This window comes from Podarcis raffonei, chromosome 3 (assembly GCF_027172205.1).
Source record: "Podarcis raffonei isolate rPodRaf1 chromosome 3, rPodRaf1.pri, whole genome shotgun sequence".
Taxonomy (NCBI): domain Eukaryota; kingdom Metazoa; phylum Chordata; class Lepidosauria; order Squamata; family Lacertidae; genus Podarcis; species Podarcis raffonei.
In genome coordinates, this window is record NC_070604.1 from 92,241,939 (window position 1) to 92,269,272 (window position 27,334).

Genomic DNA, 27,334 nt, shown 5'->3' on the forward strand with positions numbered 1-27,334 from the left:
TTGAAGTCAGCTTATTCCCACTAACTGTTGTTAAGACTAACCACAGTTTATAACAACGTAATAACAGAGCCTGTTGGATCAGGCCAATGGTCAATCTAGTCCAACCCAAAAAGACATGAGGGCAACAGCACTCTCTTCATGTGTGAGTCCCAGCAACTGGCCTCCAGAGGCATATTGCCTCCGACTGTGGAAGTAGAATGCAGCCATCATGTAGCCTTATCCTCCTTATCTTGGACTTGTCTACACATCATTACTTTGTTCTAGGTATGCAGTAGAGCCAGTATTGAGTTCACACTTTCTGAAACTATGCAGGAACTGAAGCAGAGCTTTCCTCCCTCAGTTTGTGATTCTGTGAATTCTGAGATGCCACTCTCCAGCCAAATAAGTACAAAAAAGAACATGCTGGGGTACAGTGTGCAGAAAAAATGCATGTAACAGTGAAAACTGCATTACGGCCTAGGACCACGTACCTACAGGACCGCCTCTCCTGGTATGCCCCACGGAGGACCTTAAGGTCCACAAATGACAACACGTTGGAGGTCCCAAGTCACAAAGTGGTTAGATTGGTCTCAACTAGGGCCAGGGCCTTTTCAGTACTGGCCCCAACTTGGTGGAACGCTCTGTCACAAGAGACTAGGGCCCTGCAGAAGTTGACGTCTTTCCGCAGGGCCTGCAAGACAGAGCTGTTTCCGCCTGGCCTTTGGTTTGGACTCAGTCTGACCCTTATGTTTTCCTCCCCTTATGGTTTTGATCTATGGGCTACTATTAAAATGAGGCTGCATTTTAAATTATATTTTAACCTGTATTTTAAATTGGTTGGGGTTTTTTAATTGTAATTTTACTGGTGTTAGTTGCCCTGAGCCCGGCTCTGGCCTGGGAGGGTGGGGTATAAATAAAAATGTATTATTTTATTATTATTTATTACATCAGGGGAAGTTGTAATAAATAAATAAATCTGCAAAAAAAATGAGTATTAGGCAAAAGTGTGTGCAAGCGTGTGTATATTAGGAAATTTCACACTAAAATGCTGGTGAATTTCATGAGGACTTTTAAAAAAGTGAACTGATGTGGAAATAGTGGAGAAATGAATTTAAGATTGGAAATATGAAAAACAGAAATTGACAGATTCTGTAATTTATTACCCGCCCTTCACCTTAAGGTCCCAGGTGACTCAATCAGGTAAAGAAAAGCTCAGCAACTTTTATGTCCGAATTTTTACTTCTTGAAATATGGCAACCCTATCAGTGAGAAAAGAAAGAGAAGTATGTTCATGTGTTGGTTCATTAAAAACAATAATACTTCCACTGACTTGAAAACACGCAGGATCAGGTCTCATATTAACCAGCAGAGTCATGTTGATATTGGGTAGGCAGCTCAATTAATTAATGTGCTAAGAAATTAATTTTCGCAGCCCATGCCGTTGGCCTTAATGTGTGTTAAATGTCTATGAGAAAGATTGGTTGCTATGAAAACTACAGGAATGGAAATAAGTAAAAGATTATCAGCCAAGTTCTGCTTTTATTACATAAACCTTTGTGCTGCGAATAGTATCTGCTCAGGGGCAGAAGGTGTGCTTTTCGTGCAAAAGGTCCTGGGTTCAACCCCTGACATCTCCAGGTAAGGATGAGGAACCTCCCTGTCCAGAGCCATTGCTGGTCAGTGTAGATGTGGACTCCCCAACATCACTGCAGTTCATTGTCCCTCCCCATGACCACCAGAAGCACAATGAAACTGAGATCCCATACATGATGACTTGGGTTGAAACTCAATGGGGATGACTTTTGAGTATTTGTTTATGAAATCGAAACATTTCTAGCCTATCCTTCATCAGCAGATATCCTAGGACAGAGCAGGCCCATAGCCAGGGAGGGCTGGGAGGGGGCCCTATCCCACACACATTCTCTGCCCCTTAAAAGGCATAATTCAATAATCAGGAAAGCCTTGGTTTCAAGGTCCTAGCGTCATGGTATTTTTTCCTTCAGAGGCCAAGGAAGCCTCCAAGAAACCTACTTAAGCCCATCAGCACCATGCATTCTTAATATGGCTGTTTGCAGGAAACCATGAGGTCTGCAGACATGAAAAAGCAATCAGGGAGAGATAGAGATGGAGAGAGAGAGAGATGCTTTTTATTTCATTTTTTGTCCACAGGCCAGAGGACAAGAGCCACAAGTTTCTTTTGAGGAGAACCAATTTCTCCCAATTTGGGGTGGGGGACAGACTTGCAGGAGAAAGGAGCATCCTGGAGGCATCTGATAAAATGCATCGGAAATCCTGTAGGGCTAGGGTGTTGTTGTTGTTTAGTCGTTTAGTCGTGTCCGACTCTTCGTGACCCCATGGACCAGAGCACGCCAGGCACCTCTGTCCTCCACTACTTCCCGCAGTTTGGTCAAACTCATACTGGTAACCTCGAAAACAGTATCCAACCATCTCGTCCTCTGTCGCCCCCTTCTCCTTGTGCCCTCCATCTTTCCCAGCATCAGTGTCTTCTCCAGGGAGTCTTCTCTTCTCATGAGGTGGCCAAAGTACTGGAGCCTCAGCTTCATTAAAAACTATGAATTTGTATTGATGGGAATTTAGATTTGTTTCACAACTAGAGGGAGGGAGTGAGTTAGGAGTTATGTTAATTACTTTGATTGATTGCTTAGCCAATGCTACTTTTTAGTTTATATGCAAATTATATCCAATCGCTTTAAGTCTAATCATATGTGTAAGTTGCTTCATTTTCAAATATTTTATCTTATGTCGTATTATAAATTCAATTTTCTATATATAAGTTCTATTACATTTATAGCGCCATTTAACAATACTATTAAGCTTTGTACATTAATAAACTGAGTGATTCATTTCAATTACAATCAGGAATCTGTGGTTTTTATTGTGTAAGCTTTACTCCCTATTCCACTGAGCAAAATCAAATATTGACTGGAATCCAATGGATGCTGGTGCATTGCCCAGTTTTTGGTATTGTATGCGCTAATGTTGATTGGCTATCCAAACTAACACCAATTAGCTACCAGGTGGAGTTTGAGATATTGGTACTAAAAAAAAAAAAAAAGGTTTAGGACCCCTGGATGGTTAAGTCCAGTCAAAGGCGACTATGGCGTTGCGGCGCTCATCTCACTTTAGGCCGAGTGAGCCAGCGTTTGTCTACAGACAGCTTTCTGGGGCATGTAGCCAGCATGACTAAACAGCTTCGGGCACAACAGAACACTGTGACAGAAACCAGAGTGCACGGAAACGCTGTTTACCTTCCCACTGCAGCAATACCTATTTATCTACTTGCACTGGTGTGCCTTCAAACTGCTAGGTTGGCAGGAGCTGCAACAGAGCCATGGGAGCTCACCTTGTCATGCGGATTCGAACTGCTGACCAGCAAGCCCAAGAGGCTCAGTGGTTTAGACCACAGCGCCACCCACTCCCAGATATTGGTTCTAGTGCACACAGAACAGTCCTATCCAACTTGGAACCAAGATACTCAAAAGATTGCTTCATCTTTTAAGTACCCAACTGATCGGGACGCGGGTGGCGCTGTGGGTTAAACCACAGAGCCTAGGACTTGCCAATCAGAAGGTCAGCGTTTCAAATCCCCGCAACAGGGTGAGCTCCCGTTGTTCAGTCCCTGATTCTGCCAACCTAGCAGTTCGAAAGCACGTCAAAGTGCAAGTAGATAAATAGGTACCACTCTGGCGGGAAAGTAAACGGCGTTTCCGTGTGCTGCTCTGGTCCGTCGGAAGTGGCTTAATCATGATGGCCACATGACCCGGAAGCTGTACGCCGGCCCCCTCGGCCAATAAAGCGAGATGAGCGCCGCAACCCCAGATTCGGTCACAACTAGACCTAATGGTCTGGGGTCCCTTTATCTACCATCTTCTGCATTGGCAAATGCCTTGGAGTAGTACTCCAATATCTTCTTTTGGAGTGACATAAGTTGGGTTTTCCGTTTACTGGGAAACACTCACCCTTTGGAAAACCTTCCCATTATATATCAGACAGGTACTGCCTCTAGGGTCCTTCTAGGGTCTTTTGAAGACTTTCCTCTTTCAACAAATCATGTAAGAGGAATTTTTTTTTTATTCCAGTCAGTATCTGCATTGGTGAAACCTGGTCTCCTTTCTTTTCACATGTACGGGAAGAAGATAACTATTCTGACCACCAACCATGGGCATAGCCAAGGGGGTCGGGGAGCAGCTGCCCCCCTAGATCAAGTAAAACAATAGAAATACTTACCTCACTGACCAATCACATCGGTTCTGCCCCCCCAACAAAAGTCCTGCCCGCCCTCAGCAAAAATCCTGGCTATGCCCATGCCACCAACTACTCAAATTTGTCTGTGGAGAGACTATATTAACCAGTAATGTCTTAAGAAAATGCTTGAAATTACACTACATAATGTATTTCCTTGACTGGTCTTTTTGTGTAGCTCCATTTTGTCCCCACCTGGCTCTCTCATAGTACTGGAGGTAGGCTTAGGAAAAACTACGTAAAAGAAGAGGAGAGTATTGAAGTAAATCAGCAGAGACCCCCTTTGGGCGCCTTTTAATGGAAGGAGAAGATCACAACCCTTCCATCAATATAAATGCAGTTGCCCCACACATCTGGTTTGATCCTTCATTGCTACATTAAACATCTCCAAAGTATTCATCGGTGAATCTAAAAGACCATATTGGAGCCTTGGTCAGGACAGAGGCATTCAAAAATGGGAAGAGAACCTTTCCGCATAATCAGCACAGCATGCATTAAATTCCACACACAATCTGACCTGTCCCCATTTTGTTGTAGCCTCTGTTGGGCTGCTGGCCAATCCTGGTTGCTCGTAAAATCTGTGCCAGGTCATGCCAGCCTAACTTGGGCCAGGCTCTGCCTTGGCACTGCTAACTTTTCAGTTGGCCAAAGAAGAGGCTTAGAACAGCTGTCTTTTCAAAAGAACTGTGGGAAATCTCCTCTGCAGAAAGTCCATCACGCTCTTTTATATTCCACCATCAATGCTCAGTGTTCTTTTGAAATGGTAGAAAACTGCTCCCCCCTCAATGCAACCAGAACACTTATCAGTTAAGGCAGGGGGTGGGGAACGTGTGGCCATCCAGAGTTGGACTTCAGCTGCCATCATGGAATTATAGATTTGTAGATGGGTGGCGCTGTGGGTTAAACCACAGAGCCTAGGACTTGCCGATCACAAGGTCAGCGGTTCAAATCCCCGTGACGGGGTGAGCTCCCGTTTCTCAGTCCCTGCTCCTGCCAACCTAGTAGTTCGAAAGCACGCCAGTGCAAGTAGATAAATAGGTCCCAGCTAATTAATGGGGGGGGGTTTAAGAGACAGTCCTGCCAACCCAGCAGTTCGAAAGCACGTCAAAGTGCAAGTAGATAAATAGGTACCGCTCCGGTGGGAAGGTAAACGGCGTTTCCGTGCGCTGCTCTGGTTCGCCAGAAGCAGCTTAGTTATGCTGGCCACATGACCTGGAAGCTGTACGCCAGCTCCCTCGGCCAATAAAGTGAGATGAGCGCCGCAACCCCAGAGTTGGTCACGACTGGACCTAATGCTCAAGGGTCCCTTTACCTTTAAGAGACAGTACGAAGAGAAGACTCCCTGGAAAAGACCCTCATGTTGGGAAAGAGGGAGGGCACAAGGAGAAGGGGACAAGAGAGGACGAGATGGTTGGACAGTGTTCTCAAAGCTACTAATATGAGTTTGACCAAACTGCGGGAGGCAGTGGAAGACAGGAGTGCCTGGTGTGCTCTGGTCCATGGAGTCACAAAGAGTTGGACACGATTAAACAACTAAACAACAACAACAAGAGACAGTACAAAAACAAAGTATAGGTTAAAAAACAAACAAACAGGCAGATATGTTTTCATCTAGCTGGAAAAGCTGATCAGCCTATAGCAAGTCGTGATACACGTCCTGGTGGTTGACAAATTGTAGAGTGGGAGGGGGCAATGTTAAGAAAATGAGCCAGGAGATTCAGTGGGACCTCCTCCTTGCTGGTGAAATTTCAGGTGCCCTTAGGCGAGCATCCTTCCAGCTTCCTCCTGCTTTTGGGGTCGCAGGCAGCAATCAGTTTCTGGTAGTGAGCACCAAAGGCCCTTTTCAGCTTTCAAAGAGCTCTATGAACATTTATCTGCCAGGCACTCTTTAACATTGACAATTCCTCTTTTATCTTTAGTAGAGCTAACACAATAACTACAGGACATGGCAAGCACATTTCTTCCTTTAGATTCACTTTTTTAAAATTCCACAGCAAAGCAATTCTCCCTTAGCAAATATTTGCAAAATTAAAAGGGTCCTTATTTTGTTCTGTTTTTCCTCAGTCCCTGTACCTTCAGCTTAGGAACCTAGAAAGGTGTCTTACACTGAACCACACAACTGAGTCCACCTGGTTCAGTATTATCTACAGTTGTACCTTGGATCCCGAACTCAGACATTTTGGCACCCAAACACCACAAACCCGGAAGTGAGTGTTCCGGTTTGCAAACATTCTTTGGAACCCGAGCATCCAATGCAGCTTACGCAGCTTCCAATTGGCTGCAGGAGCTTCCTGCAGCCAATCAGAAGCCACACTTTGGTTTTCAAACATTTTGGAAGTTGAACGGACTTCCGGAACAAATTTCATTCAACTTCTGACGTACAACTGTACAATGATGGGCAGCAGCTCTCAAGGGTTTCAAACATGAGTTATTTCCTGGCTCTTCATGGAAATTCCAGGGACTGAACCAGAGACTTTCTGCAGGTAGAACAGGTGTTCTGCCACTGAACTACAGCCATTCTGACACCAACCAAACACCAGGATCCAACCCTACCTCTTGAGCTATGGCCTACTGCTTTGGGCCCCTTTGGGCCAAAAAAGCAGCATAGAATCAAAATTTTCTATTGTTGTTGACCACTATATTATTATTATTATTATTATTATTATCATCATCATCATCACCACCACCCTTAAGAGCCTCTGCACCTCATCCACAGAATGAAAGAAGGACAACTTGTTGGTTTTTAAATAGGGGTTTCATAACACTAACAAAATACAGCTCCCAGAATTCCTTGGTAGAAGCCATGACTGTTTGAAGTATCATAGTTTTACACACATTTACAGTGTGAATGTGGCCCAGGACTGAAGGAGACAACTGGCCTGGTACCCTAATGAACCGTGGCTTGCAGATCTCTAAAAACCAACTAACAAGCCCGTCCAGGTACTAGTCATGTGTATTACCCATTCACATAGGTCCATGGAACGTGCATGCAGATGCCCATCCACTAATGTCCACCAAGCTGTGGTTCATCAAGGGACAGGTGAGGTTTTAAAAAAAAATATTCCCTCCCTGCCTGTTGACCAACCACCTCACTCCGAAAGCAAAAGACCAGCGTGGGAGGTGGTCTGGCCAAACAGCTATAAATATGACCTCATTGCCTATGAACCTGAGGTCAGAGACATGGTCTAAATCCACAGGCATCAGAAGTGCTGCTGCCCACGAGGGCAAGCTCAGTTTGTGGCCTCTGCCCCATTTTTCTTTTTTTCTTTTCCGCTAACACCCACCCACCAGTGACAACCACAGCCTAGGCTCCGGGAATTGGATTTGTCAGCTCAATGCTGCCTGCAGAGCCAACTGCGTGTATTCCTAACAAATTAATCTGGGAATTTACTTGTAATTAATCCGGCATATCATTATTTCCTCCATGTAATTAAGTTGCTAATTTTGCTGTGTTTTGTTTTCCCCCGCAACTGAGAAGGAAGCAAAACTCCCCGTGAATATACAGAATGCACTATCTTTCGGTCCTTCGGGCAGTCAAAGCAGCAGTCAGGATTTCTGGATTCCATTGCAGCATTGCAGGAGCCAGGGTGGCAAAGTGGTTAGTGTGTCAGACTACAACCTGGGAGACCAGGGTTCGAATCCCCAAGAAGCCATGAAGCTCAATGGGTGACCTTGGGCCAGTCATGGTCTCTCAGCCTAACCTACCTCCAACAGGAGGAGGAGAACCATTCAATAAATGTAAATGTAATAAACAGTAGGGGGGGGTGGAAAAATAGATACATGATTTTATGCTCCTAATGAGATTTCAGAACACATCCCCATGTCCTAGTGCTGAGTGACATTATCTGTAATGTGTGAACTTTGACGTGCCATCCTTATAGGCACATTTATTTTCAAGGTTTCTGCAAACACTTCTCTGCATGCTCACTACTTAGGCAGATAAATGCTGAGCATGGTGTTGACACGAATGACCTAAATATGATGCCGGGGGAGGGGTATTTTCCCCAGCACAGAGCGTGTAATGTGTGAACAAGGCCTTAGGCCAGCAAGCCATTGCTTGCTTTTCAGAGGTGCAGAGAAAATCCCCGCTCTCTGTGTCAACGATAGCTGCAGACACTTTGAGAAACGCTAATCTTCCTTAGCCCTGGTGAACCTCCAGCTCCTTCCAGCTCCTAAAATAGTGAGTGTTTTCGAAGGGGAGGGGGGAGAGTGTTTCAAAGTATGTAATGCTCACAAACTGCTTTGAAATCAGCAGATGAAAGCTAAAGCAGAACATTACGGGGGAGCCCAGTTGATCTGGCTCACCCAAAAAAAAAGAGACTTGTTATATGGTTGCAGTCCCTCATAAGCTATCCAGCAGACAGGATTAATTTGACTTCATGCTAATCCCTTGAAGGCTAATGGGCTCACCTGATTACGTGCAGGCGCCACACGAGGAGACGGCCACGCCGTTCCAGTAGGCTCATTTCGTGACAGGTCTCAAAGGCTTCATTCCCTCAACCCACCCTCCCAAAATACGCCAACACTGGACCACATGCCCCATACGTACAATTAGGATTCGATCTGTTGTGGCTGCAGCAATAATGGTCTGGACAACAGCATTGGTCAAGCTAGGGAATTTATTCAGTAAACAACTGGCCTAAGCAAATCTTAGAACGCTGAGTGGAGAGGGAGGCAGAGCATATTTTATGGTGCAGCCATATTAAGCTAAACACTACAAGACATTTCAAGCAACTGCCTCCTAAGTTTTCCTTCCGCTTGTACATAAAACATTCTCCCCTTAGCAGACAGGTCCCAATAGTGCCCCAAAAGAAAGGGCATTGGTCAAACATTCTTTTTTAGAAAAATAAAATAACGTAACATGTGTAAATCCACATCTGCATCCAGGAATTAAGCAAGGTCCACATCAGGTGGCTGGGAGTGCAGAAGAGTTCTGTGAGCCATGGAAAAATATGGGCATTCATAGAATTGTCGAGATGGAAGAGTCGCCTAGTCCAACTCCCTGCAATGTTTAACTCTTAGGGGAACAGAGGAAGCTAACTTATACCAAGTCAGATCCTTGGTTTATCCAGCTCAATATTGTTTAAACTGACTGTTTACAGTGGCTTCCCAGGATTTCAGACAAACTTCTCCATCCTACCTGGAGAGGCCAGGAACTGAACCTGAGACCTTCTTCATGCAAAGCACTGAGCTACTGCCTTTCCCCATGGCAAGGCTCAAAAACAGAAAGCAATTCCTCCTGCAGTCAGCATCTGAATCTAGGTAGTCATCTTGCGTGACAATTTCATATCTGCATGCAATTGACTGGGATCCCTAAGTGGAAAGGTCTCATCCATACACACAGCAGCCACCCAAGACCTGCTGCCCCCTAGAAGCAGCTCTTGACATTACACAGCAGCACCCGGCAAGGGTAACGGAAACCTCCTGAGCGGAAGGCAGGATCTGGAAGGAAAGAGGGCAAGTGGGTGGAGGCGGGGAAGAGAAAACAGGTGAGTGAAACCGAAAAGAGCAAAGCAGCGAAGATGGCGGATTAGGTAATTGGAAGAGAGACAGAAGGAGAGATTAAAGAAAGGCCTGGAGATTAGATTAAGAGGAGGGAAGAGGTGAGCCTGGGATAAAAACCAAGCACGCAACCTTTGCTAACCTTGCTCTCCAGAAAGGCAAAGCAGAATTCATAAAGACCACAATCCTGTTCAACTACACAGCCTCTCCTGCAGCTCAGGAACGGTGAAGAGCAGGCATGAGCCCACTGGCCTTGCCTTTCCCTCAGGTTCCTCATCTCTAGTTTCACTGCCTTCCACCTGTTGCGCTGTGGTTTAAACCACTGAGCCTCTTGGGCTTGCCGATCAGAAGGTTGGCGGTTCGAATCCCCGTGAAGGGGTGAGCTTCCGTTGCTTGGTCCCAGCTCCTGCCAACCTAGCAGTTCGAAAGCATGCCAAAAAAATGCAAGTAGATAAATAGGTACTGCTCTGGCAGGAAGGTAAATGCTGTTTCCGTGTGCTGCTCTGGTTTCGGTGTTCCGTTGCGCCAGAGCAGCTTAGTCATGCTGGCCACATGACCCAGAAAGCCTAGAGCTTGCCGATCGGAAGGTAGGTGGTTCGAATCCCTGTGACGGGGTGAGCTCGGTCCCAGCTCCTGCCAACCTAGCAGCTTGAAAGCACATCAAAGTGAAAGTAGATAAATAGGTACTGCTCCGGTGGGAAGGTAAACGGCGTTTCCATGTGCTGCTCTGGTTCATCAGAAGCGGCTTAGTCATGCTGGCCACATGACCCAGAAGCTGTCTGCGGACAAATGCCAGCTCCCTCGGCCTGTAAAGCAAGATGACCACCGCAACCCCCGAGTCATCCACGACTGGACTTAAATGTCAGGGGTCCTTTACCTTTCCCTTTTTTCCACCTGTTGGGAGCTGAACTTGTGAGGCAGGGTGGATTTCTTTATTCAGGTAGGCCTCTGCAACCCTATCCCTTCCAGATGTGTTGGGCTACAATGCCTATCAGCCCAGACAAACGGTCAAGGATAATGGAAGTTGCAATCCAAAATATCTTGAGGGCACCAGGTCGGGGAAGGCTGGTGTATGCTCTCCGCACAATGTGGAACCCTGACATTCCAGGGTTCTGAAATGCACAGGGAGCCCAACCAAACAGCGAATATGCAGAGGAGGAGCTGTTTTGCAGCAGAAACAAGGAGCTTTGTAGCTCCTTAAAAGAGTAAGAAATTTACTATGGCATATTTTTCAGCATTCAACCATTCCTCCTACTCTTTTCCCTCTGACCTCTGACCTCTCCTCGGTGTCCTACCACCAATCCCCGGGCTCTAAGCCTTCCTCCTCTGGGGGTTCCCTTGGGGGTTCCCCACCTGGTGCCACCCACCACTCCTCTTCAGCCAGCCCCTGACAACAAGGGCCAGTGAGCTCTGCTTAGCTAAGCTCTGGGTGATGTTTTTCTCAGCAAATGCTCAGAGTCATTGAAAACCCTGCCCTGCCATTGACTCCACCTGCTTGCAACATTTAAAGGCCTCGCCACCTTCTCCGCAGTCACATGCTCCTGCATGGCGATGGAGGAGGAGAGGCTGCACAAGCTCAATGGATGGTGGCAGAGTCACATTCTCGGGCTGGGACAGTGTGGAAGGAGGTGCTGAGAACTCTCCCTGGAATGGGGTGACTGGGAGAGGTGCATTTCAAAAGTCCTCCTCTGGGTCAACACTGGGAGGCAGAAGACACAGCATGCACATCCCCACTCTCACTTTCTTCTCATGGGACTTGAGATGGAAGAGGATTCATGTAAGAACCAACTGCAGGAGCAATACGTGCTCTCCATTACTAGGGGTTGAGGCCAGATAGAACAACATTGGACGTGCTTATAAGAAAACCCTTTGGCTTGTGTGAAGACTTACTCAGACTGAATTGATTCCTGGATAATACCAAAATATGTTTCAGATGAGTAAATAATAATAATAAAATGGGGGGTATTCTGGTTTTTATTATGTATTTTGTCTTTTTTAACTTGTATTTTTATGTTGTGAACCGCTCTGAGATCTACAGATAAAGGGCAGTATACAAATTTAATAAATAATAATAATAAGCTTTATCATCAATGTTACAACCTTTTCCCAGATGGGTGGGGTATAAATAATATATTATTATTATTATTATAAATTATTATTCCCTGCACTGTGTCTACCATCCTAAATAAAGGCCAGAAAAACCATGTTAGCCGGTTACCTTTTGAATGGCCAACCTGTCTGACCAATACTTCAAACACCTATTGCCAAACTGTGTCTTAAGCCAAACCTAATTTCTTGCAGCTTTATGAATCATAATATACCAATAGAAATCTGACCAGGATGCTCCAACAAGAATTCACTGGAATGAAATCATAGTTTCGTTGAGTCATAATGCTCACCATGATTCGGCATACTGAACTATGATGCAAGAAGCCTTGGGCTCAGGCACTCTCCCCATCCCCTCCTTAGCATGGCCATGAGGAGATCACATGCTTTTGTTTCTGCTTTCAATTAACCACTACATTTGAACCCTACACTGTGACACTGGTCAACTCTGGTTTATTGAAAAAAGCTGGTTATAGAAACCACAGCAAATCATAGTGACAACTTAACTACAGTTCATCATGGCATGGCATAATGCTAAACTGTAGTTACCGTGAAAAGGGAAACTCCCTCCAAACTCCTTCTTGTGGACCCAGGGGAGGAAGAGAGGGATGAGGGGAGCCTCGTTCACAAAAGACAGGGTGAGGGAGCCTGGTGCCATCCGATTGCTGCTATACTCCAGCTCCCATCAGCCCCAGCCAACATAGCCAATGGTAAGGGAGAAGGGGAGCTGCGGTTTCAGCAGCTTCTGGAAGATCACAGGTTCCCCACCCCTGCACCAGACCATAGTTTAGTGTTACGTCCAAACAAGGCCAGATTCTCTATTGTCAAAAGGAGCACATAATTCAAATTGATTGCTGGAAGTTTCCAAAGCCAAGGATCAAACACGTTTTCAAAAAAACAAAACAAGGCTAGGAATATAGATTCTATTGATCTCCGGGGGGATAAACTGTTTTGATGGAAAACTCTGGACAAATGAAAGAGAAGCTATTTTAAGGATGCTGATTGACGGAGTTGACAGCAACATGGCCTATGTATCTTAGATGAGTAAGGCTTGATCTCCCATCTCTTGGAGAAAGAGCTCGTTGATTTGACGGACTGCTGAACCAGGCCTGTAATGAGTTCGACAGGAAGAAGGAGATCAGGGGGAAACTAAATCTCTAACTGTTCGGTGGGTGTTCTAAAGGACTGTAAAATGAAGAATCAATTCTACAGCAAGTGCTAAAGGGGAAAGGTTCATCTGAAGGAGAATTCAGTATATCATGCTCCCCCCCCCCCCGCCCATGAGTTTTATTTTGTAATTTCGAAGAGTGCATATCCCTATTTACACAGAGGGATTGTTATGGTGCTAAAGGCAATTTCATCTAATGCCTTCTTTGCTTCTATTTTCTTTAAGGGCATTAAATTCCACACATTTATCGAGAAATGCACGGTTTTTCAAAGCCTTAAAAATAGCCATGTTTGCATTAGCTGACCAATTAGAACAACACAGGTTTGCACCCTATGAAATTCCTGGGATTATTCATAAAACAAGTAACCTGTATATATCATATCACTCCTTCATGGGATAGGGGAAAGATTTTCACATAAAGCAAAATCATGAGCCATAGTTAAAATTCTGAAGTCCGATGTACTGAATGGAGTGGGTAGGCTATTGCAATTAGACTGGAGATTGAAACAGGAAGGGGGAAAAACCTGAAAACTATCCAAGATCTTATTCTTCTCCAAAGCAAGAAGATAACCAAGAAGAATCTTTGCGGTGACTTAGTGCTCTGGTCTGCACTAAGTATGCCTTTCCTTGACTCAACTCACACCCACTTTGTCAGAAGAATAAAGAAAATATCAGTGGGGAGAACTAGGTCGGGTAAAAAGTGAGCCAAGGAACTGATTCAGTCTACTTGTTCATGTGTGTTCCTCATTCCTGAGGCTAAAACCATAAATTATGTTAACTGCACATAAGCAGTTAAGTTAAATAGCCACTGATTCACTGAGCAGAATCAGTATCACAACAAACAGGACTAGGGGATTAACTCTTCCCTCCACTACTGGCTTTACAGAACCTTATTTTAACTACCCATGGGAGGTACTTGTTAAGGAGATACTTTTCTGTGGCTTCATCCCACAAGATTCCTGTGATTTTTTAAAAAAACCTACCACCTCAGGAGGAGGGGAGGTCTGGCAGATGGCTGTTTCCCAAAGAGGTGGGGCAGTTCTTTAAACTCACCTCATAATCCAGGACTGGGCAGGACACACCCGGATCACAGGCCAGTTTCTCAGACTGTTCTTTCCCTCTGGACCTGCCAAACTCATGATCTCAAGCAGTAATAATTAGGGCAGTGCAAGCAATGTCTCAATACCGGTTACAAGATCATGACAGGGCTGGGGGAAGAGACACTGACTGCTGTTATTAAACAAAAATTGCATTTTTCATTGTGTAATACCGGTATATGTTTTTTCAGAGTTTATGTATATTCTAATAATAATAATAATATTTATACCACGCCCATCTGGCTAGGTTTCCCCAGCCACTCTGGTCGGCTTCCAAGAGAATATTAAAATACAATAGTCTATTAAACATTTATTAAAAACAGCCTATAAAAAGAAGAAAAACTGCCCTAGAACCATAATAACTGCCCCTTACCCCCCAAAGACTCTGGCCATTGAGAATTTACACCTGCTGCTATCTGCACGAACTTTTCTGGCATTCTGTCCCTCCGTCACACTGAAGTGTGACCAGATGCTGAAACCAGCTTGTATAGGTTGGGGGTTTTTCCCCCTCTCTCCCCAGAGACAAGACAGACTCCTGAGAGAAACCTTGCTTCTTTAAATAGTAACATGAAAGAATCCCTGAGTGTGTCATGTTCTGCCTGGAAGAAAAGTGGGAAGGAGGTGCAGGTAAGTTGGCCGCAGCTCGAATTAGCGTAAAGGCGGGACCGACTGCTCTGACTCATTCAAAAGCCCAACCTTATTCCCCCCTCAAGCACACAAAAAACCCTATGAGTGGCATTAAGCATATTCATTCATGGGTTTGGCACAAATGCAAAGCAGCACAAAACTTCCAAGCTTCAGGGATGAAAACACTTTGAAGTCTTGTCAGCAAACCCTCTCCCACACCAGGCATGTCCTTCTTTGACCACAGACGGGCTGTCAATTAACTGGCTCTAGCCAGAACGGAGAAGGCTGCATCTCTCAGAGCGTCTAAGTGCTTCTCTCCAAACTGAAAAGCTGAATTTTGCTCCGGGGAAGGGGAGGAAGGTTTGTCAGAAGCGCTGAGGCAATTTGAGAGTCATTTGCTTGCTTGAGCATTTTTCCATGTTTTCCAATCAGCTGGATCCAAATATTTCTGTACCTAAGCAATACACTTCAGCTTTAACCCTCAAACCTACTGTGACAGCCAAGACAGCCAGTTATCAACTTGACAGACACATCATCAACTTGCCCTCGCACTCCCCCTGTTTAATCAATTTGGTGGAAATTTTAAGGGCAACATAATATTAGATCTTAAACTTGTCCCTAATGTGTTTTAGCGGCGGAAGTGGGAAAATTACAAAATCGCAGCCAACTGAAATTAATTTGGGGCAATAACATCAAATATGGCACAAACTATGTTAGTTATAGAGCATGACAAGCCAGTCTTCTATGTGACGCCAAAAAAATGCAAATGTAAAACTGCAAGATGGCTGCCAATATCACTACATCTCACCCTGAAACTGAAAAATATTTATAATTTTGTTGTTGTGAGGAGCTTCCTTGCACACCATACCTGAGCTATACATGGTGCTTTGAAATCCCAACTTTGTGACTTCAAAGCACATTCTGACATCAGGCAATTAACAGCCTAGATCTGATAAGGATCAAAAGGTTCCCCACCCCTGGTATAGAGGATTAAAGCGTAAGTTATTGATACATTAACACACTTGAATAAACACATTCTGATACTTATGCATCATTTTAAAATGGATTACATGTCATGTGACAGTCAGATAAAGGTATGGTTGTAATGTTAAACCACTGCTGAGCACCCTGTATGAGCTTAACCTCCACACACACACACACACACACACACACACAACATATACCCCTCCTCTGCTGTATGGCCAGGATATATTTATATTTTTTTGCTTTTCGTTAACCATGTCTTCTTTTGTCATCCACGCCATGAACCATAATTTAATATGAATGACCGTTGATCTCAAAGCAAGCCTAGTTCAAACCATGCATTGCTGAAACCAACCAACGTTAGGGTTAAACCAATTTTAGTGGCCCAGACAGCACAGGAAACTATGGTTAACTAAAATGTAAAGCTTCTGAACATTTCCTCTTAGCCACAGAGGGGAAGAGAGGGGAACTGGAACACAAGATCCCAGGAAGGGGCTGGACTCATTCACAAAGCGCTAAAGTTTAAATCACAGATGGGTTGTTGAAATCCAACTTGCATCAACCACTGTTTGAGTGTTACATCCAAACATGGCCATTGTTTCATCCAATCACTCTAAAAGAAAAAAAGCAATGTAAAGTGTGAAAACTTTTCTTTTTAAATACATAGGTGTGTGGGTGTATTATTTCCAATACCAAACTGTAACAATTAAAAAAAAACAATTAGAGGAAATTGGCAAGAAGTAGTGAGTGATCTAACAGAAATGTGGCATTCATTATGGTGATGTCAACTCCAGCTTGTTCTGAAATTAACAGTTCTATGGCAAAGTTTACGCCAGGAAAGAGTTGGTATGAGCTGTCTTGTTTACCACCCTTGACTTTAGGGTCGAAGCTGAAAGCGTATCTTTTAGGTGCAGATTCAGATTTGGATTCAGCAGGGTTCCAAATTTCAGGAATCTCCCTCCATTGCATGTTCTGCTGGTTCATTGCAAAACAGGAAGGCATTATCATGAAAAGACAGGTCTTATATGCATTGTTGTGATTTAAAGGCAGCCTTAAGATTTGAGCGCCCGTGTTGTTGCTTTTTTCGTGAAGACAGACAGAATTCAAGCCGTTTGACATTTGCTCAAGGAAAGGGGAAGAGTGAAGGAAAAGGAACTGTGATGCCTCCTGCAGGGGACAAGGAGGAAAGATTTTGCAGTGCTCTGCTGCTACCTCCCCAGGACATTCCCAGACGTTGACATTAGTGGAAATCCTGATTAAGACACTGCCCATCACTTTTATTATTACTCATTTAGACTGCACCGAAGGCACAGAAATTCAGAGCTTTCTGTTCACTAACTGATTTTTTTCTCTTTTTAAATCAAGCTGTAAGTTGATGTAAGAATACAGCACACACAAAATTGTCCACTGCTGTGAATCCTTACTGGGCAATCATTAACCTTAGAACTGAACAAATGGGGTAACCTTTGGCAGACAGCACCAAAAAAAAAAGCAATTTTTGCGCCGTGAAAAGTTATTAGAACGAGTGCAATTTGCAGACTTTTTCATTTTAAAAAGGGAGGGGGAATGACAAACAAAGATGATATAAAGGAAATTTCTCCCCGTCTCAGGGCAGTTCGGGCAGATACACTCATCACTTGATGGCTGCCAACATCTATTGATGGCTTCCATGTACAAATGTGCCAACACAGACACTGCAGATAAAACTTCTATATCATCCTATGCCACCGCAATGCTATTCAACAGACTCTGTTCACGCATTCTGTTAACCCTTATCAACCATGCGACAATCAAACAAAGAGAAATCAAGTGCTGTGCTGTGCTGTACACACATGTATGAGCCCATCCTCAGAATAGTGCTTTATTTGTCATCTGAAAATGTAGGTCTGATGAAGGATGGGAAAACCTTGCACCATCACGCCTTGGATTGTGAGGCCACAGGCTGTCTGCATTTTGCTTGGCATAAAGGTAGCGTAACTGTACAGCAGGTGTTGACAACCTGCAACCTTCCAGATAGAGCTGGACTACATGCTGGCTGGGGCTGATAAGAACTGGAGTCCAACAGTATCTGTGGTCCACAAGTTCTCCATCTGTACTGGGCCAACTCTGCACATGCAGCTTATGAGTTGAAACTGCACTCCACATGCGTGATCAATAAAATCATGATCAATAAATATGCCGCAGATCTGAACACAACAGCCAGAAGAATCTTAGTGAGTTCTAGCCATCACAGAAACAGAGAAAAGTTTGCTTAAGTTCCATATGCTAGTAAGAATACATCTGAGAAGTGCTTCAAATTATGTGAACGACATAGAAAGAATGCAGAAATGTCTTCAGTGCAGACTGTCTAGCCCCATCTAGGCTGACATCGATCAGGAGTAACTTGATTAAATGGGTTTGCACTACAGAGTAAAAATCCCTGAAGAGATACATTAAAGATAAGGACCCATGAGAGTGTGCATAGGATTCAAACACTTATCAGTAAACATGTACATGACCAAGCTGTGAAGCATTTTTTAAGGTGACAGTGTTTTCTTATGAGAATCCCACCCCAAAAAAGTATTTGTATCTCATGTTATGCGAATGCTGTCAATGTGGAACTGAAAATGGAAGTGAAACACTTTTATACTAAACATACTACAGTTTGGAATGCATCCCTTGTAAACATTTTTGCTGCAGGAAAGAAAATGGTAGAGCGATGATTTTAATATCAAACGCACACTCTTGCCAGTCTGAGTTTTAAATTCAAATTACAGATCTGGGAAATGGGGGGGGGGGAGGGTGTGGGGACACAATTTAAACGTCATTCATTTAACCATCCAAGACAGCAATAGGTGATATTAAACTGGAGCGTTTTCAACGCATTAAGACCGTTTTCACAAATGGCACTAACAATTGCATTCCCGCTGTTCCCACTTCTGCAAATTTGAATGTAAAATCTACATTGCTTAAACGTTCATTTGGTTTAAAAACTGGCTCTCCGCTTTTCTCCTGTCCCAAAGCATCAGAGTTTACAAGCAACTCCATTCCACACTCAAAAGGCTTTAGCATCATTTGCTGGGGGGGGGGGTGGAGTTGAGAGGAAGGGGAGAATACAACCTCCCCTGCATATACACTCCAAACAAGTGCTGCACTTCAAGGGGCAGGACGCATCATTCTTGGATGAGGTTTCTGGCTTCCACCCAACCTAAACGCTCCTTATCTCCTCCTTTCCTGATGCCAGATGCATAACTCGAGGTCCAATTTGGAACGGAGTGCCTGCCTTGGATTGCTGGCTTCAATCTTTGCTCAGCCCAAGCGAGCCAAGAAACCAAACCGGATGGTCTTTACGCATAAGGCTACATTTAGATTTGTGAGTTGGCAAAAGCAAAAAAGAAAACAGGTGGAATTCATCTTCCACTTTCCATGTCCTTGAACCTAAACATTTTTTTAAAAAAAATCGCCACCGTTTCTAGAGGTGATGGAGAGGATGGCAGTAACAGCCGCCTAGAGTAAGTCATCAGCGGTCGCTTTCTGAAGAACTGCCTCGTCTGCCTCCCTCCCTCCCTCCCTCCATTCAGTCTTTTTACACTTGGCTTAGAGAGCCCTCTTCCTCTTTCATTGGGAAACTGTTGCAAAGAAGTTGGAACCCAAGCTCGACTCGAGCAAGACGCTGGCCGGCAAGCAGGTGTCTGTCACCACGTGGACTTTGCAAGGCTGAGGCGCTCAGCACCGAAACAACTTGGCCGCTTTCCAACGCATATGGAGTGTGTGTGTGAGTGAGTGAGAGAGAGAGAGAGAGAGAGAGAGAGAGAGAGAGAATGCGCGCCTGTGTGTGTGTGTGTGTGTGTGTAGGCGCGTGTACATGCATGTTTCATTCGCTCCCGGCCAGCTTCGAAGCCACCTCTCCAAAAAGCCTGGCTCTGCACACACACCTACATAAAGACACTTCAAACCTAGCCATGTCTCCGTCCAATAACAGACTCGCGCGCACCTTCCGCCGCTTCCCCTCGAAGAAGTCACAGAGAGAGAGAGAAGCGCCAACTTACCTTCGGCGTCTGCCCTTCGGCTCCCACCACTTCCAACTTCTTCCTGGTCCCGAAGAAGAGCAGCAGAGCCGCGATCCACAAGATCCCCAAGACAGACAGAGCCAGCCTCCGGCTCAGCCGTCGCATGGTTAGCAGAAGGAAGAGGAGGAGGAGGAGACGCCGCGTGGGGAAAGTCCTCTCCGTCTTTTCCGCGAGGCAGCCAGGCGGCGGGGAGAGGGTGGAGCCGACCGGCACCCTGCCTCCCACTACGGGCGGGATGAGTCCCCGCGAACCCCCGCTAGGGGCATGGCGAACGAGCCCGCCTCCAGTAGGAGGAGGCGAAGGGAGTCCCGGGCCGTCTTCCCTGCATGGGGCGAGGAGGAGGAGGAGGAGGAAGCCGGCGTGGGAGGGGCCGGGGGTGGAGAAACAGGCAGCGGGGGGTCCTCCTCCTCCGGATCGCGACGCGCCGGGAAGCGGCAGCGGGCGCACCTGGGTGCCCCTGCGTCGTGGCTCTCCAAGGCAGGGCGTCCTTCCCCGCCTGGATCCGCCGGAGACGAGCGGGGACGAGGAGGCGCCCGCTTGACGCCGACTCCTAAGCCGATCCAGCGCTTCGCCTTCCCGCTGCCTCCCGATCGGCCCCCGCCCTGGGGAATAGGAGGGGCGCCCCCCGAAAAAGCAACCTCCCGCAGAGACGCCCCTGCGGACGCGCAGGCAGCGCGCTCGGCGCCCTCCCGGGTCAAGCCTGCCCGCCAGCCGCTTGGAAGCCGCTTTGGAGACGTCGCTGCCGCCACGGCGCTCGCTCTGCTCGGCGGCTCCCTGCGAGGCCGAGATCGCCGCGGCTCCGCAAAGGCTCCGGCGGGGATCGGAGGCAAGCGAGGGGCGGGAGCGCGGCGGCGGCGGCGCCCCGGAGTGCCGGGCGCCCAGCTGGCTCCGGGCCGCGGGCGGAGTTGGCGGCTGGCGGAGCCGAAGGCGAGCGCGGCCCGACGGCGCGGGGAGGGAGGCGCCGCACGCCGCAACTTTGGAGCGTTTCGGAGTTGGTTGGGCGAGGAATGGCCGGGCTCGCCGCCGGAGGGGGCCGGTGGGAATGGGCTCTCCGCCTGTGCCTTGGCGGGATGGGGCAAGTCCTGAGGCTGCAGCTGCCCCTACGCAACCCTTAGTCCCATAGCACTTCTTTTGAAAACGCAATGCCAATTTGTATTAATTTTGTAAAAGGCAAGGCTGCAAAGCGTAAATAGCAAACGCACGAGAGAGAGCCCTGGAATCGCACCAAAGGTAAGTACAAAATAAAGGAGCTATAAAACAAAGCGGGCTGCTCAGTCTGATTATTTGGTGACTCTTACAGGTTCCGTATAGCATGCAGCATAGAGTTCCCAAGATACTGGTCCCTCCAGTACTCCTTGCACTGCAAAGAATTCCCTAAACTTGGAGAGGACTGAAGTCTAAAGCTTTTTGTTAGCATGTTGATTAAGGAATTCGCTTGTTCAATCTTGGGCACACTGTTACTTGACGATTGAGTGAAACTTACTTCCGCGTAAACATACTAGGCTAAGCATGTTCCGGTCGCCCTGTTTCATTTCCTTTTATTTTTCCTCCCACTTTCATTTTTGGTTTCCACAGCTATCCTTTGCAACTGATTTGAACGTTGGCCGGGATCATACATCCTATTAAAAACAAAGCCTGTTCTGTTGCTTGCCCTGCATTCACAGTATTCACAGGTGTGCAGAAACATCCCGCCTTTTGCTTCTCACATGCGCATCATGGCCTCCTCCCCCACAGGTAAAGGCTGCATGGAAAATGCGCACAAAATCTTCCTAGGTTTCCCATGATTGAGGTGGCCTAGCATAAAACAGGAAGATGGCAGGAGCCCAGGTTTTGCAGTGTGCTTCCCGTAAGCGTATCCATGGAGTGCTGCTTCTTTCTGCGATATTCTCCTCTTGCTATGATCCCTGGGGCACTTGGGCGGGATCACATAAAGAGGTTGATTGCGTGGGCAAACCAGTCCTGAGAGAACACTGTCAGGAAGAATGTAATGAGCCTGCAGCACTCTGCTTTGACGGAGCTCAGCAGTTTGTCTGTAGTTCATCCACAAGCCCTGTGGCAAGTAAGTCCAGGAAAATGACCAGCATGCAGAATTGTATCGCCTCCCCCTTCCTACACATAACAGGCAGCCTGACCTGAACCACATCTACTCAGAAGTCCTGTTTAATTCAATGGGGCTTACTTAAAAACCAAAACAAAAATGGGGTTAGGATTCCAACCAAAGTCATTTGTGGTGCATCCAGAGTCTGAAAAGTGGTGGGAGGAGGAATCTTCCAGTTTAGAGGCAAAATTCTTACTTTACAAGCCTAAACATAAATATATTTGCAGAGCAATAAAGTTTCTCTCCATCTCAGTTAATAAAGTTGCCACAAACCCCAAGTAGAATAGAATGATATTATAGTGACATCACATAATGTCTGCAGAGATGATTGATTCTTGGGAGTCTTAACTGCTTGTCGTTTTATGGTCAGGAGAGAAACATTTCCCCAGAACAGCTTAACTGGCAAAAAGGAAGAAAATTCATCTTTCCCTGCAGCAAAGGATGACTTTGCTTACTTCCAGATGGGTCTGTTTTTACTAACCTTGCCCAGTGTCCTAAAAGCCTCACTTGCACCTCCACATATTGCCTCTTAGTCTTTGATGTCAAGCATGGAAACATATATGTCAGGAAGATTTGAACGTGGAAGCTCTCAGGGTTAGATTTGTTGCTTCCACCCAGCCTTGCAATTCCGTAAGCAGATAAAATGTTGGTTAAACCATTCAGTGTTAAAGAACACAAATGTGTAAAGTGAGGGCAGTGTGTCTGTGTGTCTCTTTCCATTAAACATTTATCCAGTGTTTTCCCAGGTGTCCATGTGTCCTTTTTTAAAAATACACCTGCCTTTTCTATCCCAGCAAAGGATGCTATCAAAAATTCTGTGCTATGCTTGCAACCCAAATTAGTACAATTTGAAGAATGGAGACTGTATATGCTTTATGAATCCTCAAGTCGGCGCATAGGTGGGCTCTGGAAATAGATGCAGCGTGCTTCCTGGAAAGGCCCCATGGGACGAATTGCCTCATGACAACTTCCTCTGGACTTTCCTTGAAGTGCAAGAATCTGGGAAGGTGGACACCTGAGAACTTGAGGTCAGAGCATTCACTCTTTTTGTTTTCAAGGGAAGTCCTTCATTTATCAAAGGAATCTCCACCCACTGATTTCATCCAAAGTGCAGGTTCCATAGGCATGCATGGGACAAGGCGACCTTTCAAGTAAACTGGTGCCAAGTTTTCAGCAGAAAGGTTAACTGCTTGGAGAGCCAGTGCATGACATACAGGAGTGGTTGGTGCCCATTGGGGTGGAAAGGGCGGGAGGCGAGATGGAGATGGGAGATGGAGGTAAGGATGGGTACAGCAAACTAATTCTCTGTCCCCATCTTGCTCCCTGCTGACATCTACAAAGGCAAAACTGAGAACAAGAAGCTGGCAACCGGGAGTCCATCATGGACTAGTTGCAAGAAGGCAGGCAGTTGGGGGCTGTGTAAGAGCAGAGTGGTGGGGCAGGGCCACCTTTGCACCAACAGACCAGCTTCCTCCAATAGTGTGGACAGACAAGAGTCAAGATCATTCAGGCATCTTCTGCGCTAGGACCACCCTGCGAAAATGTTTATCTACAATGAGGGGAAGTGGAATAAGTTCCTCTATTCTGATGGATTTTTCAGATTTCTTAGGAGGAGAATGTCCAAGCTGAAAGAATCCGAAAACACTTCATTGGAAGTTCCAAACTCGCAGCACACATAGGCAGGGTCACTTGATTCCCCCCTCTTGTTTGAAAAGAAGCAACTGCTTAACATTTCAGATAGCGGTTAAATGCAAGGTAGGAAGATTAATTTGTCCGACTGAAACAGCAGGGGGAAATTCAGGTAGGTGGAATTTAATTACTGGATTTGGAAGAGGAGATGTGAGCTTCTAGTGCTGTCATGAGCACTTAAAAATAAAATTACACTCTTCAGCAGAGAGCAGATCTCTTTCTGGCAAATGAAGTTTTTTATCAAGAGCCGCCTGGCATGCTAGTCAGGAGCCCTGGAGAGCAGAGCTCAGCTCCTGCAGCCTATACTGTGTGGGTGATGCCTGCTGCACATACAATCAAGAGTGGTTTTGTTTAATACAGTTGAGTTCACTACATTTCCTAAGTGTCCATTTCTTTTTAAGGCCTCTTAACAGCAGATTGAATTGTACAAAAAAGAAGACGATGACAATATAAAATGGTATAAACCATATCATATTCACACTATCCCAGTAGGGGAAAAACACTAGCATGAATAAACAACTTCAAAGCATTCATTCTGTCCCATCAAATTCCTGGGCATAGAGGAACATCTTAACCTGGCACCAAAATGTTGACAAAGTTGGAGAAGGAAGGATATGCCAATATACCATTGGTTCCTCGCATTGTGCTATGTTTTTCTCGCTAGGTGAACCAGGAAGATGCCATTAGCACTAGGTCATCACAGCCTGGACACAGAGTGTCAAAACAACAGCTGTGGCCCTCACAGATTATGGGGAGCACCATTAGTATCTGGTGAACTGGTGTGTAATTGTTCATTACTGTATGGAGTATCTCTAGGGCCCAATTAGACACTTTAGTTTATTTGTTTATTGGTTGCTAAAAGGAGTTGCAGAGAGGTGCTCTGAGCCTTGTGCCAGTTCACCAAGGCAGATCATCCCCAGGAACTGTTCTGGGGGAGGGATTTGTACTAATGAATCAGCCTAGGGAAAAGGTGTGTTTTGTTTTGTTTTGAAGCCAACTCCCAAATCCTCTGCATGGCTTTAAGCGATTTTTTTTAAAAGGAAAAAGCCAGGAGATGCATTCAAGTGGCTTTGACATTACATCTAGTTTGGCCTTTTGCTTCAAGAGGAAATGTCAGCAAGTGTAATCGACTTGCTTTTTGCCATTTAGACTCTAGTAAAGACTGGAACTGATGCATATCCATACTGGGAATACATTCTTACCTTGGCTACCAGGCTTTTGTTAGATCAATGGGAGCTTGGGTGCAAGCAAAAATGGGGAAGAACCCTAAGACTCTGCAGGATTAAGTCTCACTTGCTCCCCAACGGGGTGGGAAAGTTTCACCTCATATTTTAGGACCCATCCCAATTTTCTTCGGACAACTACTGGAAGCATTTGTTATCTAAGGCAGAGATGGGGAGCCTGTAACCCTCCAGATGTTACTGAGCCATAACACTCTGCATCTTTGACCATTGGACATACTGGCCAGGGCTCACATTCCAGTGAGATCCAGGGAGCCATAGGCTTCCCATCCCTGATCTAAGTAAAGCTTTCCCTTGCAGGAGAAAACATTAGGAATGGGAGCAGATGTGAGTCATTCACACTGGCACAAAAACGACAGAAGAAAAGTCCATAAAAATGGAATCCGGTGCATAAAAAGAAACATGTAGAAAAAATGCAGAAAAGGTGTCTGGGAGTTCTAAAGTCCTATGCAATTTTTTTTAAAAAAATATTTCCTCCAGTTGTTTCTTGCCACTTTTTCATTAGCTATTTGCATTCCCTCCCTCTCCACCCCCAATCTTTTGTCCTTTTGTATTTATTTCCCCAAAGCTCTCATCTTTCTGTTTTCCTTTCAGACTCTGTATCTCTTGCTCCTAGGAAGGAGCGCTGGATCCTTTTAAAAAGTTCATGTAGCAGCCACACAAGAGAAAGAGACATTCTGTGTTTCCTTTGTTGCTTCATTGTGGTTTGTCATGAGAGAGAGAGAGAGAGTGATAGAGAGACTGAGTCTGGATCATTACCAACAACTTTCAGAAAAATGACAGGAGGGATTGGAACTTCACCGCAGAAGGCTCTGTTGGCACAGCGGTGCAAACTCAGCATGTGGATGAGACCCAATTAAATCCCAGGCGTTGTATCAAGTAAAACTATTGATTCCTTTGCTCTTCTTCTAAGCCATTAAAGAACTATTGCAACAGCGCAGCATGCGAAAGGGCTGTGCACAGCCTCATAGAGCTACTATGTGAGACATAGCAGATTTTGCTGAATTGGGAAAGAGCCATAGCCAGTAGAGAGGTGGCAAATTCAGAACTTCAGGGTACCTTCATGTCACTCACAGACCCTCACAGCTACGCCCCCTTCCACGATCGTACAATAAGCTTACATGTTAACAATAATTAGGGATGCATTGCTATGATGAATGGAGATCTCCGTTTGTTGCTTTTAAGCTAGCTCTACCATTTTCATGGGACGCGGGTGGCGCTGTGGGTTAAACCACAGAGCCTAGGACTTGCCGATCAGAAGGTCGGCGGTTTGAATCCCCACGACGGGGTGAGCTCCCGTTGCTCGGTCCCTGCTCCTGCCCACCTAGCAGTTCGAAAGCACGTCAAAGTGCAAGTAGATAAATAGATACCACTCTGGCGGGAAGGTAAACGGCGTTTCTGTGCTCTGCTCTGGTGGCTTTGTCATGCTGGCCACATGACCCGGAAGCTGTCTGCGGACAAACACAGGCCTATAGAGTGAGATGAGCGCACAACCCCAGAGTCGGTCACGGCTGGACCTAATGGTCAGCGGTATCTTTACCTTTACCTTTACCATCTTCATGGGCAAATGCCTTGGAGTAGTAGTCCAATGTCTTCTTTTGGAGTGACTTAAGTTGGGTTTTCCTTGAAATTCTATTGTACATAACAGACTGTGCGCACCAGTCTCTTGAAACTGTGTTTTCAATGTGTTTCTAAATGCTAAGCTTTGGAGCATCTCCCCAGTTTTCTTCCTGCCTGAACTTCTGCAGAGTGACCCTAGCAGCCAACCCTCAGTGGCCAACTCACCTCCTTTCGTGCTGATTGGGTGGTTCTAAGACCTTGGAGACAGAGACCTTGCTGGGACCCTGCTTAAAGGAGAGCAGAATCATAAAATCATAGAGCTGGAAGGGACCCCCACGGATCATCTAGTCCACCCCCCTGCAATGCAGGAAGCAGGAATCACAGTGAAAGCATCTGTGACAGTTGGCCATCCAATGGGTCTTGAACCCCAGACCATTACGCCTCTAGACAAAGCTCAGTAGCAGAGCACCTGCTTGGCATGTAGAAAGTCCCCGGGAGTCAGTGTGGCCAGCACTAATCTAGATGGACCAATGGTCTGGCCCAGTAGAGAGCAGGTAAACCAGAGCTGGAGCAAGATACAAAGCCACTGAAAATGACTTCTGTACAAGACTTTGCCTCTGCTGAACCCATACAATCCAGGGCCTACCATCACATCATTCATATGCCAGTGTGGTGTAGTGGTTAAGAGCGATAGACTCGTAATCTGGGGAACCGGGTTCGCGTCTCCGCTCCTCCACATGCAGCTGCTGAGTGACCTTGGGCCAGTCACACTTCTCTGAAGTCTCTCAGCCCCACTCACCTCACAGAGTGTTTGTTGTGGGGGAGGAAGGGAAAGGAGAATGTTAGCCGCTTTGAGACTCCCTAGGGTAGTGATAAAGAGGGATATCAAATCCAAACTCTCTTCTTGGCCTGATGCACTGGCTGTGCCATGACTGAGAAGCAGAGATGATGGAGACATTTGGCTCCATTCA

At 45.9% G+C, this 27,334-nt stretch overlaps 1 protein-coding gene across 1 annotated transcript in view; it reads right to left on the bottom strand.

The window, feature by feature from the left end:
• GALNT14 (polypeptide N-acetylgalactosaminyltransferase 14) overlaps nucleotides 1–20,539 on the bottom strand; it is a 254,532-nt gene extending 233,993 nt beyond the window's left edge. Inside the window, exon 1 of the mRNA XM_053383010.1 lies at nucleotides 19,755–20,539. Coding sequence (XP_053238985.1) covers nucleotides 19,755–19,880 — 126 coding nt within the window. The 5' untranslated portion in view covers nucleotides 19,881–20,539. The remainder of the gene's footprint in view (nucleotides 1–19,754) is intronic.
• Between the last annotated feature and the right edge of the window lie 6,795 nt (nucleotides 20,540–27,334).